The 15,003-nt window shown below is 38.1% G+C and overlaps 2 protein-coding genes across 2 annotated transcripts in view; both read right to left on the minus strand.

The window, feature by feature from the left end:
* LOC124168700 (laminin subunit alpha-1) overlaps window positions 1-15,003 on the minus strand; it is a 229,995-nt gene that overhangs the window by 167,797 nt on the left and 47,195 nt on the right. The gene's annotated exons all lie outside the window — the stretch shown is intronic.
* Window positions 7,061-9,574, minus strand: LOC124169830. Its single transcript, XM_046548617.1, has 2 exons — window positions 8,821-9,574; window positions 7,061-7,760 (listed from the first exon to the last, which is right to left on the minus strand). Exons 1-2 carry the CDS (start codon window positions 9,184-9,186, stop codon window positions 7,236-7,238), a joined length of 891 nt encoding a protein of 296 aa, XP_046404573.1. The 5' UTR covers window positions 9,187-9,574; the 3' UTR covers window positions 7,061-7,235.

The following is a 15,003-nucleotide window of genomic DNA, read 5'->3' on the forward strand; positions in this document are numbered from 1 at the left end:
AGACCTAAGTGGATAGCTCATTCCGAAATTATGTCGTCTTTCCGAGAACCAACCACGAACTATCCGAGAGATTGCCTCTGTGGATAGGGCTCCTAGAGTGCGTTTCAAAATTAATCTCTTCTTCCGTTACGTATGGTTACAATAATAACATACATAAATAGTTAATAATTACTGTAGATGAATATTATTCATCGAAACCCGGGTCTCCTTATTTAAAAAAGGATGTGGTATAAGTAATAGTTATTCATACAAGAAACATTTAAAAGCAGTATTGCTCATCGTTTGCATTCCAAAATAGTGGATAAATCAACACTATTGCTTTCCGAGCGTAACGCGGTCGATCCATATTACCTTAATTTTTTTTAGGTAACACAACATATCGAATGCTTCCTCTATTGACTTCTCGGCACCTTTCAACATCCAAAGCTTCGCTCCCACAGAGAAACATGTTCTATATGTAGCATCTGACGAACTATTTCGCTACTTAAATGTTTGCATTTTTAGCTGCAAAAAGATCATAATTTTTGTAGAAATCCCACTTTTCTTGCGGAATTCAACTGACTATTTCTTCCTTGCTTCTTCCATCGCTGGTTATTCGGCTTCTTATGCAACAAAAAATCTTTCAACTCTCCAAGATTTAGCTTTTCTAATTTAATTTTGTCCTAGCCTCCAGGAGGAAAAAATCAGGCACGCAATCCAGTATGTGGTATAAGAATTAACCTGCGGTTCATCTAAATAAAACCCTCCGTAAGATACAAATCAATGCGATGCGCGTGGGAAGAACAAGGTTGGAAGAAGGCGTGGGTTTACGAAAATAGAAGTCGTTAAGTTTTGTGTTCCGCTACAGGTCCACGCAACTCCCGTCTCTTTCGGAGAGTGCTGCGAGAAAAAGTAAACACGGACATTTCGGAGATTTTTTGGCTCAAGAGACGATGGCTGGAGATGCGGAAGTCGTTCTTTTAGCTTGAATTCAATTTAAGGAGTTGTAAGACATTAATGGACTCTTTTGGAAGTTTTTCTAAAATTTTCCGTCCATTAACATCGTCTTTTTAGATAACACTTTTCACTGGGCGCTAAAAAGAGATCGTATTCACTAAATAAACCTAACCTAATATCAATGCTTTGACGGTGAAATTTTACTCCGGGTACTTACGATTAGATTTATCACACACGTAGAGGTAGTCAGTACTCACCTGAAATAGACAAAAAGGAAAAAAACTTTAGTATTTAGAGTACAAAATTAGTGTGGCATCACCATGTATTTTGATCCAGAAATTAGTAAAAAAACTCGATCAGTTGACATTTGAATTGAGAATAATTTGTCACAATTATCAGAGTTAAGGAGAAAAGAAGGAACATAAGGGAATCATTAAGTTTTATTATATCGTTTCAGAAGTTAACTTACGCAAGTAAACTCTTAAAATCTAAAGAATTTCAATACAATAGATATTTAAAACTAAAGGTAACATAGGGTGAGTACAAGGAACTAGATGATGATATTAGTTAAATAAGACAATGGTAATGACAAGTATTTCTACTGAATTAATTTTCGCACGACGGGTTTCGTTGTTTCAGCAAAAGTTTTAAATGCGTTGTAGCAACGAAATACTACGTGCAAAATCAAATTCAATGCAAATATTGTATTTTATAATTTATCTAATATTAATAACTTCCACCACCAAGTGCCACATATAATACAAGATAGAAGTTGACGCCTGAAATAGATCCGAACAATCACTACGGGGATGGAAACGAAATCCTCTGACGTAACAATTAGTGGATCCGATTTCCGACAGTAAGGGCCCCCGCGCACTGGCAACTTTTACAAAGCAACTATTTAGTTGCTCTGTGGATGTTCAAATGAAACACACGAAATTGACTGTGGCCCCGCGCACGGGCAACTTTTTAGTTGCCGCAACTGCCGTGTGTTCCATAGGGACTTCCTCAAAGCAACTAAATAGTTGCTTCGTAAAAGTTGCCAGGGCGCGGGGGCCCTTAAACTTATAAAGAAGAAAAATAACCTCAGCCGATTTTATTGCAACGTTCTAATGGTAAATAGTGGATTCAAAATTCGATTTCCGACATTATTATTACCTATAAAGAAGAAAAATAACTAAGCAACCTCAGCCGATATTATTGCAACGTTTTAATGGTAATTAAGATACCGGTTGTACCGTGTACTACGTAACTAAAACAAGCTAAGAAATTACGCTATTCAGAAAAAAGAATAATCAAAATAAATTCAACCGATTCAGTCCTGATATAACGGAAGTTCGAAAAATATTGAAATAAAAGGCAGTTGAACTTTTCCAGGTTTTCAGCATCACAGAATTTCCCTGACAAATCCAGGTGGAGTTCGACCTAATATGCTAATAATTGTGGGTAAGTGCAACTACCTTTTATACCAAAGAATAATCAGGCTTAAATTATACTAGCGGAAGTGCTCCGTTGATTCTCAATTGCGGCGAAAAAATCAAGGAATGTCATTCTTAATGTATCATTAATACAGAAAAAAATTAGACCTTTCGTCTTCATTCTCAAAATACTGAACGACAGTGACCTTTCATGTGTTTTATATTCCTTCATTGAAATTTATATGCATGCTGCTTCGTCAAGAATCTCAGCATAGTTCTGTTCTGAAATTTTTTATTTCATAAGCCAAGGGTAAATACGGGACAAAAAATGTTACGGCATTTTTTTGGCGTTGATAGCAATGGTGTTTATTCTCTGCTGTGAGTGAAAGCGCCACCCATATTGCCAAGATTTTTTCCGCATCCAATTTGCAGTGCAAAATTAAAGCGATCATGCCTAGTAATATGCCTGTGGCCTCAAATATTTCGTGCACTTCGTTTCGTAAACCACTTATAGCTAAAACGTGCATTTTTCCAATCATTCCACATCGTCCGGGACGATATTCATTTCTTTCCATGTACGGCAACGTTTAAATTCATTTATCCAATTGTAAACAGTTTCAAACACAGGAGCAGATTTTCCATATTCTTCATTCAAATCAATTTTGATTTCTTTCGGCGTTAACCCTCTCAAATAAAAAAACAAGTGTTTGTTCACCGCACGAAATCCATTATTATAAACAAATGAAAGTTGTTCGCTACGATCGACAACAACAATGAAACTATAGGATGGATACAGCTGGAACTCTAACAGCTCCCTTTTAAAAGACTGCTGCTTCCTAGGAAAAATTCATTTTTGACACTAAGAGAGCATTATCTCGGAAATTATAAGAATTTATTGAACGACCCTCGTATTAGACGGCGAGAGGGTAGGGCTGGTAGTCAAGCAACATGAGGGAAGAAGCTGGCAGATAACGGCTAAAATAAAGGAAAGCAAACACATTCGCACGTTATTCGCAAGAAAGCAAGGCCAAAGTGTGTGCTTTGGAAGGAACAAAAATGTAACCAGAAGCCGAAAAATGGTCAAGAAACGTCATATTTTTCTACCAGCGGCTCATTTGTGCCTGTAGCTCCATTCCGAGAGAGAGGAAATATACACGCACGTCAGATTCACAGAAAGCCCCTCCTAAAAAATATGACAAAAAAAGAGTGGATAGGAGCCCCATACAAAGATATCACGATTTTTTATTTTCATGAAAATACCATTCTTATTGCCAGCAGAAGTACTTCTATTACTCAAGAAGACATTATACTCTCCAAGGGCTAACTGGCGCAGAAAATAGCTTGGTGAAAAAGCAATGGCAGATGTAACTTCTCGAGGTACGTTTTACTTATTTACCTAGGTATCTTGTATAATTAATATTGATTTATCCCCCTACGGAGTTAAATACATGTCCAGCGACATATTTCTTAAGCATATGAGTTGATTCCCGTATCTGCGAGCAAATAATAATTTGTTGATGCCATTAAAAAACACATTTACTTTAAATAGTGTAGCTTTACATCACTCACTGTATTTACTGACTAAATAATCGGAAAGTAGCACCGGTTAGCGTATGCACTACGTTTCGAATCCATTAGGATTCTAGAGTCGTATCGCTACTTTTAACCAGTTTCCGTCAAAAAGACATTTATATTCTAGTAGCAGTTTAGCATTCTTCAGCGCACTGATAATCATTGCCGTAATTTCACAAAGAAATAATCACTTTTTTCATTATAAATTACAGAATTGTTTAGATAAAATCGTAATTGTTTACGAAAATAGGTAGAACCCAGTAATGAGAGCGGTAATTTTGGAAAGTCTCATCAAAGTGGTATTTTCTTCATATTAATTTCTACCTTCGAGGAGGTTGCCACGAGAAGCATACGTAATTTTTACGACAGCTTCACAATATCACCACCCATTTCTAATTCATTGACTGATGCAAACAAAAAATACGATTTTCGTGCTATGTTTTCTGGAGATTTCATTAGAAAATCTGAATTATGGTAAAAATAATGGTAAATATAATATAGAGACACATTAGTGAGTTACTTTTTCGAGTAATTATTAACAGACCGCTGAAACTGAAGTAGAATCACGTTAGCTAATTGAAAATCGCTTAAATAGCTACAAAAATGTTCACTTAAAAATATAAGGACGTCTCCAGGACAGCGGACGACACTGTTGTCACGATAAGTCAACCTAAGCGACGACAGAAATAAGAAAAAGCGACGAGCAGCTCAGCATTGACGCACGATCGAAAAATTGCTCTCATTTCCTTTCTCGCAAACTTTTTCCCGAAATTTCTACTTCGTAGTTACTCTAAAGAAATCTCTACTGTTTACTGTGACTCAAATTTCTTAACTTATATATTTCGTAAAAGAAAGATAATATCTACTTTATGCCATATTTCACGTGGAAAACAGGTCCGCCATTTCGCGTTGCAAAACCAGGTACTTGAGGGCCAAAATCTTCAAAAGTCATGGAAAGTATAGAAAAAGCATCGGGTCAGAGGAACATTTCGTTTTTTATTCCATTAAAATCATACCAACGCAACGCCATCGGCTTAAATTAAAATATTTTCGAAGAAAAACGAGATCGCGCGAGTTTTTGAAAAATTGGTCATGTTTTGGCCACTGCATCTCAGTAACGAATTGTATTTATGTAAAAAACGGCATATAAATCTATAATTGGTATTCATTAATAAGTATCTACGCCAAGTCTCACGTATCTATCTCAATAAAGGTGATTTTGGACTTTTGTCCGACTTTTTCCGATTTCGGACCACTGTGCGACCCTTAGGTTGACTTATCGTGACAATAGTGTCGTCTCCTATCCCGGAGACGTCCTTATATTTTTAAGTGAAAATTTTTTGTAGCCATTTTCATGTAAATAACGTGATTTGACTTCACTTTCAGCGGTCCATTACTAATCACTCAAAACGTAACTCACGCATGTGTCTGGATGTGTCTATACCCGGAAGATGTCGCGGAAGACTGCAGCAAAATATAAAAAGCACATTACGAACATTCTAGGGGTCCTAATTTTGCAACTATAGGTAACGAGGCCGTGAAAATTCGCATTGATGAAAATAATACCCTCCAAGCATGGTCCAATGGAAAGAGACAAAATACTATGAATGGGATGAGACTAATGCATTCTTTCGGAGCCGGAGGAACCCTTCTGGAGAGGCGCGTGCCAGCTTCTCGCGAGACTCGTCTAATGCACCCTTTCGACACGCGTCGTTTACCCCTTCACGACCAGACAATACAGCTCTGGAAGCCTCCAGCCACCCAACCCTCCACGCACGCCCCAAAGTGCATGGAAATTTCTCCCGACAGCCCCAAAACCCACTTTTATCCTTACACCGAGCGGCGCTAAATATAACGGAAAGAGACGCACTCTGCTTTTCTTAGCGAATGCATAAACCTCCCACGCCAAAACACAGACGCTATGCAATTACCGCAGGCACATTTCGTCTCCCGCGAAAGATTTCAGCAGACTATACGGCTGCAACAGTAATGGGTTGCCACGTTTCACTTACGTGATTAAGAGCACGCATCACTGTTTCTCGTTCAGTTATTTTTGACTTTTTTTGTGACTAATACATCGCATAAGACACATAAGATATATTTTCGATTTTTCAGGGAATGAACTAGGCGCGTTTGTGACTAATATATCGCATAAGACACATAAGATATATTTTCGATTTTTCAAGGAATTAACTAGGCGCGTTTTTTAAAAACAGGTAAATTTTTTAAATGTTGAAAAATCCATAAACTTATTGCGACAATTTTAGTTTTACATAAAAGCCCACAATTTAAACTATTTTCCACACAATTTCCGTTTATATTAAGGCGCCATATCGTATCAAACAACAAGCTTTTTTTTACACCGTCGTCATAGAGAATTGCTCGTTATAATGAACGTGAGACTCTACATAAAAGTTAGAGAGCAGGAACTTGAGCCGGTAGCAGAATTAAATATCTTGGGAGGCACATTAGAGGAAAACGGATACAGCAATGCGGACACCAGGAAGAAAATTTGACTTCATTTCTTATAAATATGAAAAAAAAACTGTCTAAGTCAACACATGACAATGATAGACCATGCAAAAAAGTTTGGTTAACAATTAGATAATATATGTGGTGTTCAAAAAAAGTGAGTATAGATGGTGCCATGGTATAGCGATTAATAAAAGATGAAGCATAGACATCTCACCGCTCTAAAAGTTTAGTAATCATCATGTCCGCTGTGCGATACAATTGTAATTAAGTGAAATAGATTTAAAAAAGCTTCATTCGGCTCACTGTACGGCTTAGGGGCCTTCCAGAGTCCTGGAATATTCTTAAAAATTAACCGTGTAAAATTTTTATAACCATGTATAAGTTTGCAAAATTTCAGGCTGATAGATTACGTAATTAACTCATAAAGCTCCCATAATTTTGCAGCTTAACGGTAGCGCTATAGGGCCTTCAATGGCCCTAATATCCCTTTAAAGTGGTTAATCATCTTATCTACATTACAGTTCACATAGTATAACTTCTATATGAACAAAATTTTCTATCTCCCGTGTTGTCTTCAAATTATTAGCCTATTTATACGTTCAACTCGTGTATAGGTACTCACTTTACTTGACTCTTAATGCAATGTACGCAATTTGAAGTCAATTTCTATTGAACAACCGATGGAAATACAAATGCAGAGCTGTTTACAAACACTTCAAACATAAATTGACCCGTATTACTGTCCTTGGTAATGTTAAGTACTTAGGGCCAATATTTTAAATTATAAAAAAATATAAGAAAAAGTTATTGTAAATGGGTGTAATAAACTTGGTTCTATAATGTATCAAAAAAAGATTGCTGCTCCTCAGATGTTGATCGGTAGTTAGAATTAGTTTGATGTTGTTGGACGGATATTTGCGACTGGAAACTGTGATCTGATGAATGTGATGGAGGGCCATATTCCAAAGGGAAACCGGTATTTATTGAAGCATTTCTATGGAGTGATCCTAATTCTGCTTCAAACAGAGCATCATTCATCAGTTTCTGTGCAAAGATTCGCTGTTCAGGAATAAGTAGACGAAGTTTTTGGGCAACATGCTTTCCGTACAGATCAAACTGGTCTTCTTTCTTGACCTCCTTTAATCTTTGGCCCACAGTAACCAAAAGTTGGTCAGTTGGCGTTAGGGGTTTAGCTCGCTTAAATGGCTTGGAAGTTACAGCTCCTGAAGGCCCAGATGGTGTTGACTCAGAGAAGCTCAAGTTATCAGCCTGCTGGGCAAAGCGTTGGGCTGACGACACCTGAGTGGTGGGCGGAGAACATGTATTCTGCTCGGATGTCACATCAATACTCAGTTCTTCCTGAAACCCAACATATATGTTAAGTTCCACAAAATCATTTAATATTGGCTTACTTCTAATGCTATTTTTATCATGCACTATTTTTTCAGTGTCCAAAATCAGAAGAGGAATGGAGGATAGTGGCCAAAGGGTTTGAACTGAAGTGGAACTTTCCAAATTGTTTGGGGGCAATTGATGGCAAACATATTGCAATAACACCACCTCCAGGAAGCGGGTCTTTTTTCTACAATTACAAAAATTTTCATAGCCAGATACTCCTGGCATTAGTTAATGCGAACTATGAAATACTTTACTTTAACTTTGGATGCAATGGCCGCGTATCTGATGGTGGAGTTTTTGAAATGATAGACATTTACAGAGTTCTTAATAATGGACGCCTTAATGTGCCAAAAGAAGACGTTGTTGACGGAGTCACTCTTCCATATGTGTTCATCGCTGACGATGCTTTCCCGCTTCGTGAAGATCTTATGAAGCCTTTTAACAGCAAAATCACTGACAAAAGGCGAAAAATTTATAACTATCGCTTGTCAAGAGGACGACGCGTGGTTGAAAGTGTGTTTGGTATACTCGCAGAAAGATTCGGAGTTTTACAAAAACCTATTTCCTTCATAAATTTAGACAAGGTAGAGAGTGTTACTGTTGCTTGCTGCTATTTACACAATTACCTTCGCAACAAAATACCTAAAGAATACAGCCCTTCTGACTGGTTGGACAATGAAGATTTGGAAACAGGTACATTTACTGCAGGACCTCGAATGGATCCGAACAAAAGTTTGGCACCTGGATCTAATCGGTCAAAAAGTGATAAAGCGAAAGATGTAAGGGAAAGATTCGTGAAATACTTCAACGACGAAGGAGCCGTGGAGTGGCAGGATAGATACGTGCATTAAGACTAATAACATATCTTAAATCTGAGGTTATGTAATAATTTACTAATTAGAAAGTACGAAAATAAAGTCATATGTTAGAAACCATCTGTGCCTGCGTCAAGACATTGCAAACATTGATCTATGAGTAATTATTGAATAGTATAATAATTATAATTTAATTGTATGCGTACCTGATCACTTCCATCAAGGTTTGATACACCTTCCATTGCCTCCTCTTGATCTCGTAGGAAGTTCAGCTCGTTGAAGTACCATAGTTTCGGAACGTACGCGTCCTCAGTTCCCACCCCCGATTTTTGTGAACATTTAATTTTTTTCAGCTCTTTTCTGTATGAACTCCGTAAGTTGTTTATTTTTTTAACAACACTGTCCTTAGTTGCTTGCGGGTCAATCTTTTTCATAAAATTCAATAAATCCTGATAAGCTGCCTCCCTCATGTCCCTGTTGCGGTATTCTTTGGCTTTAATTTTCCAGATACTTCCGTGGCCCCGGTATTTCTCTATGAACTGAAGTAGGCAATCCCTTGACCAGAAAGACATGCTTCACCTAAAGTATTTCACAAAATCCTTCACAATTCACTACAACGCCAACAGGCACACTACACCATCAACAACAAGACAGCTTTGATGATACGTTCATCAAATAGATTTTCTTATGAATATGTATCCATGTTGCTATGCATGTTGCTATGTATGTTGCTATTATGCTTTTGAATAAACAAGGATGCTGATTACGCTCCATTTTAACAATCAGATCTCAAAACAAGAATAAATATCAAACACTATTGAATATACTGCTGACATTTAACGTGTATGATCTATGTAATTACATTGCTCACATTCTACAGCACAAAACAATGCCAATAAATTTTCAATTGATCCTTTGGTTTCAAAGTTAGTAAATATTAGCGTTGTTTACAACAAATCTATCAATTTTCGTGGTATCAAAAATTAAATTTCTGCAAATTGTTAACACGTTGCGTACCGGGGTATTTAAATTCCTAGGAATTCTGGGTGGATGTGTTGAGATTGGAAATATGTGCCTATTAGGGCGTAATGCCTTTGTTTTAAACATGGTTAAAAAGCTAATGTTTAGAATATAACTTTACCCAAGCAAACTTAATGATGCATCAATTCATTATGAATAACGAACAACAATTGAAAACGTACTAACAACTACGCATTGTACGCTTTAAAACTGTTTAGGTTGACGCGCCTAAATGACGAGAATCTTCGTCATCCGTCCGGAACGTTCGGGAAAAAAATGACAAGAATTCTCGCCATCTGTATGCAACGTGTTAATAATAGATTTGGCTATCTTATATAAAAATCCCAAGTTATTGGATCGAAAACTACGGGACTACCAAGCGCTCAAAGTTGGGAAACTTGATTTTAGGCGCAAAAAACGGGTACTTTTTTATAAAAAAAATTACAGAAAACAATATGGGGCGGAAATTTTTTTACGTAGATGATGCAACGTAGAAATAAATTCCCTTTCGTAGCTTTTCGTTGCATTGAAATTGATTGCCTCATCTAGACGATAGAGCTCCTCAAACTATGGCGTCTCGCATTTTTTTTTTTACAAATAGTAGATGCGAGAGGGTTGAAAATGTGGTGGGAGGGGGAAAACAAGTGTCTCGAACTGCAGGATTCACCCTTCACACTCCGTTCCGACTCCGTTTCGCTTGGCCTTGAGGCCGGACCTCATTGGATTCCCATCCGGCCGTCCGGCCGACGATCCGCCTCAAGGCATCGCCACACACGTTCAGTTTGGCCTCAAGGCCCGGACTGTACAGTCCGGGCCTTGAGGCCAAACTGAACGTGTGTGGGAGGCGACCAAACTGCGCAGTCCAGGCCTCAAGGCCGGCCTCGAGGCCAGGCCTTGAGGCCGGGCCTTGAGGCCGGGCCGGAACGTGTGTGGTGGGCCTAAGAAACCATTGGTCCCTAATTCTTCAACCGATTTTTCAAAATATGTAAATTTTTCGGGAAGGGCTCAAGTAGTTTTGCTGGTAAGTCGTTCCAGATCCTTATGGTCCTATTCAAGAAGGAGAACTGCTTTGCATTTGTCCTTTGTAATCGGCACTTTATCTTGAACTGGCGATCATTTTTTCCAACAAAGCTGGGTTTTGTAATGTCCTTTCCAAACTCCTTCCATGCCTTTTCCCCACTCATTCTTTTAAACATACCACATAGCCTGCTCCTTTTCCTCATCTCATATAAACTCTCCCACCTCAGAATTCTGAGCATTTCTGAAACGCTCTCCGTTTTCTTGTGCCTACCAACACATATCTAGCAGCTTTCCTCTGCAACTTCTCCAATTCCTTCACTTCTCCTTTATAATGTAGGTCCCAAACAAGAGATGCGTAGTCTAATGTTGGTCGCACTAGAGTTGTATAGGCCATTTCTTTAGTGGCCCTGGTGCTTCCTCTGAGGTTTCTCATCACCCAGTGCAATATTTTAAACGATTTTTTGATCGTGTGTTCAACGTTTAAACCCCATCCTAATTTTTTTTGCTACATGGACTCCTAAATATTTGAATCTATTTGATTTTGGAAACAAATTAAATGAGCAAAATAGGTGAAAATATAAAATAAAATTATTTTTAAGTCCCCGATATCTTAATATGACTTAAAAATGTAAACTTTTCTTAAAACATATTATTTCGTAAACTTTTAGCCGAATCAGAAATAAAACAAGAATATTTAATGAAAACTGAGAACAAGCATTTCGTAGGTAAGTAAATGTGAGAAAATGAATATCCTAGTAAAAATTAATACATAGAGTGCGCCAATGCGCAAGTCTCAGGAAAAGTTGAAATGAAATGAATAAGATAACCAGGCAGTATTCCCGAATGGACGTATTACGTAAGCTTAACCCATAAGTATAGCGCCTAATCAGAGTGATAAGAAAATAAATCGTAATTAAAGTAATGAATAAGCCGATTTGTAGAATAGGGGAACACTACACTCTTACTAAATGATAAGGGGCCTGTTCATCTCAAATTATCGACCCACTGAAATAGATAACAATATAAGCTTACTTAGGAGCTAAGATGTCTTCAAACTATTAAATATTAAATGTATTTAATCCTAAGTTAAGGTTATTAGTTGTGAAATTAATGTGTCGCAATTCGCACATAATTCATAACACCAGCAGGCATAAAAATATCCTCAAATTATCATTCCGCACGAGAGTTAAAAATTGAGGTTTACATAAAATAAAGTACAACCTCTAAAGAAGTACACAAAATATATTTCCCCAACCCATAATGGATCGGCAGATCATGACAGACTGAACTAGAAAAAAAAGGGCCTCACACACATGAGTAGAAGGTTGAAAAAAAAACAAAACGAAACCACCAAACTTACATGAGACAAACGAAGTAAGCCTGCAAGTTTAATCTAAACAAATAACAACAGGTGGAAAAAAAAGGAATATAAAAAATAAGAGCGAATATAGAGGAAAGGCTGATGAAAACTTAGCAGCCTTAAGTGGTACTGTTTGCGATAACAAAGTCGTTAATATTTTTAAAACGGCAATGCATGCATGCAATCAATCTAAAGAGAAGTTCCATAATGACGTGGAGAAAGGATCAACAATCCTAAAAATATCAATAAAATATCAACAGCTGGAGAAAAGAGAGGATGAAAAATAATGCCTCGTTCAGATTACGATTGTCCAAGCGATCGTCCAAACGATAGTTGTCCGAAATAGCAGTGCAAATGCATGTTCTGACAATAGTTACTGTAGTTATGAACGTTGCCACATTACGATGGTTAGGCGCTGGGAGACCGGAAGCATATTCCTAGACTAGACTAGAGAAATACGAAAAGTTAGTGAAGCTCCCTTCGCTCTATTTTTTTTCAAGCATTTTTCCAAGCAAGGAAGCATATGGGCGGAAGAAAAATTATTCGTTAAATACACTTTGAACACAGTAATATATTGACCCTGCATACCTCAACGGCTTTGCTAACCGTCAATTTCTCGTTAACTTTAGATGTCAGCACTAGTGGGCAGCACAGGTTTTAACCATGGTAGTGTGAATGCACGATAGTTCCAACGATTGACTTCAATAAATCTTAAATGCCCATATTCAAAAGTTAAGGCTCATGGTCTTGAATAAAATGGGTGTCGTGTTGCACATAGCTCATAACACAAAAAAAATTCTAAAAATATCAATAAAAAATCAACGAGCGCAGAAAAGGGAAGATGAAAAACAAGCGAGAATATCGAGGAAAGGCTGATTAAAACTTTGTAGCATTAAGTGACACTGATATGCGACCGAGAAGTCGTTAACATTTTTAAAAAGGCAATGCATGCATGCAATCCATCAAGAGGCTAGTTACCGTAATGATGAGGAAAGAAGACAGACAGCTAAAAAAAAAATTGAAATCGCCAACGAGGATAAAATAACTGGAGGAATGTTTTCCTAAAGCAGAGAGAGAGAGAGAGAAAAAGAAGAGTCCTGACGTCACAGTCATTAAACTCCCGTTTGGGTTACGGATAATCGTTCGAGCGGCGAGGGATAGATTACTGGCAATAATCGAGTTAGCCACCAACTCGACTCAAGAAGAAAAATACGTAAAAAAAACACAACATGGTCCGGAGAATATTCATTACGCAGATGGTGGTCTGATATAAAAATTAAGAGCTTGCGGTCAAGAGGGAAGCCGCTTCATCAGTCCCTGCATTTCTTATTATCCCAGATGGCTTTTCTCATTTAAATTCGGCTCTTAATTAAGTAAACTAATTAAACGCATGAGGAAGGGATACTCTCCTTATAATTTCCGCTTCTGATTTTAATTATTAACCACTCCCTCTGAGAATGGAAACGTCAGAGAATCTATTAATAATTTTAAAAATGTATCCATAACACGAAATTAAGATTTTAAAGTTCAGATAACGCATAAGTTGAACTGATCACCTATTTTATACAAAGTATTCAAGAGTCATTAGTAAAAACCGAAAGTCATATACGTTAAAACAAGCTGTGGAATGAGAAAGAGCGGTTTCTAGGGATGGATAAATAAGAAACAAGAAAAATTCACTTGGAGCCATGTATGTCCAATATAGATGCTGGGGCATCGTTACGGTATCGTTTTTGGCCTAAAATTTGGCACGAACAAGCAATGAGGTGTGTGCCAATAATTGCCGAGTTCAAATACGTCTAACCTTAGCAGCTGCCACAGATAAAGCAATGAATACAGCTGAAAATTTTATCAAAGTTAAGGGGCATGTATACCAACATAATAAAAAATTTGCCTTCGGACTTTCCAAAATGGCGAGAAAAAAATTTAGTTCCCACTATTTTCTGAACAAAGCTCGTCTTAGGAGTAGGCGACGTACAGGTTTAGTAATTTGCGCAATGAGGAAATAGTGGAGAGAAACCTGGAGTCAGCATTTAAATTTTCTCATGAGGCTTTGGGGGGGATCTATCCGCTTAATCCCCCCCGCCCCCGCTATAGTTACGCCACTGCCCCCCCCCCCTACCTACCGATTTATCCTATTCAGGCCTAGGAGGTATGTTATTTTCGCTTTTGAGCTCCAGACAGTTTTCATTCATTCACTCATTACTCTTACACTGTCTCCGAGATGCGAGAGCATTCTTAAAGCAATTTGCTTCGCGGTCAAAAGGTTACTCGCCACTTATCGATGGGTCACTCATTTCACTGCAAGGCGTTGGCGCCGACAATTACTCACAGCCGCAATTAGTTTCACGAAGAATTTGCTGGCGGAGGCGTATTGCTGATGGGGAAAACCCAAACCTCCACAAAGGCGAAGAAAACGAAGTCCAGCAAGGAATTCAGAGGCTACACGACTTAAACATCTTAACTCGTGCACAACAACAAACTGCAATAAGTTAAATATGCTACGTCCTCAATAACTTGTAAAGATAGTTGGGGACTAAGATTAAGCCTGAATCGCACGATCATTTTATCCGTCATTTCTTAGTGGTCGTCACTATCGCCATCACTAGAGTGATCACTCGAAAAACCATCGTCGCCGGCAATTGTTTTTCGCGATCGCGATGAGGATTCCCATCGCTATTTTTCATCGCTCGTCCGGTCGCTTTTTCCGTCGCTGAAACCGTCACTAAAACCCCATATCAGCCAATCAGAACGCTTGCGATTGCAGCGCAGCGTTTGACAATTGTGGGAACGACATAGATAAACAAACAAGATACATATTTTCGTTACGCGGGTCCTATGACAACGAGCTGTGATATCGGAAGTGATTCGAAAGGCGACGGCGGGAGGGACCGTGTGATTCAGAAAAATGATCACTCGAGCGATCAACTTTTCCCGTCGCGAAAAGAGATCGCTCTAGTGATCACTTTTCGCGACGATAGAAAATGAT

Source organism: Ischnura elegans, chromosome 12, assembly GCF_921293095.1.
Source record: "Ischnura elegans chromosome 12, ioIscEleg1.1, whole genome shotgun sequence".
Taxonomy (NCBI): domain Eukaryota; kingdom Metazoa; phylum Arthropoda; class Insecta; order Odonata; family Coenagrionidae; genus Ischnura; species Ischnura elegans.

Excerpts from the sequence above, each read along its gene's own strand:
- LOC124169830 (XM_046548617.1), bottom strand. The coding sequence starts at position 9,186 with ATGTCTTTCTGGTCAAGGGATTGCCTACTTCAGTTCATAGAGAAATAC. Across the intron at positions 7,761-8,820 it reads ACCTTGATGGAAGTGATCAG|GAAGAACTGAGTATTGATGT; the intron begins GTACGCATACAA and ends GTTGGGTTTCAG.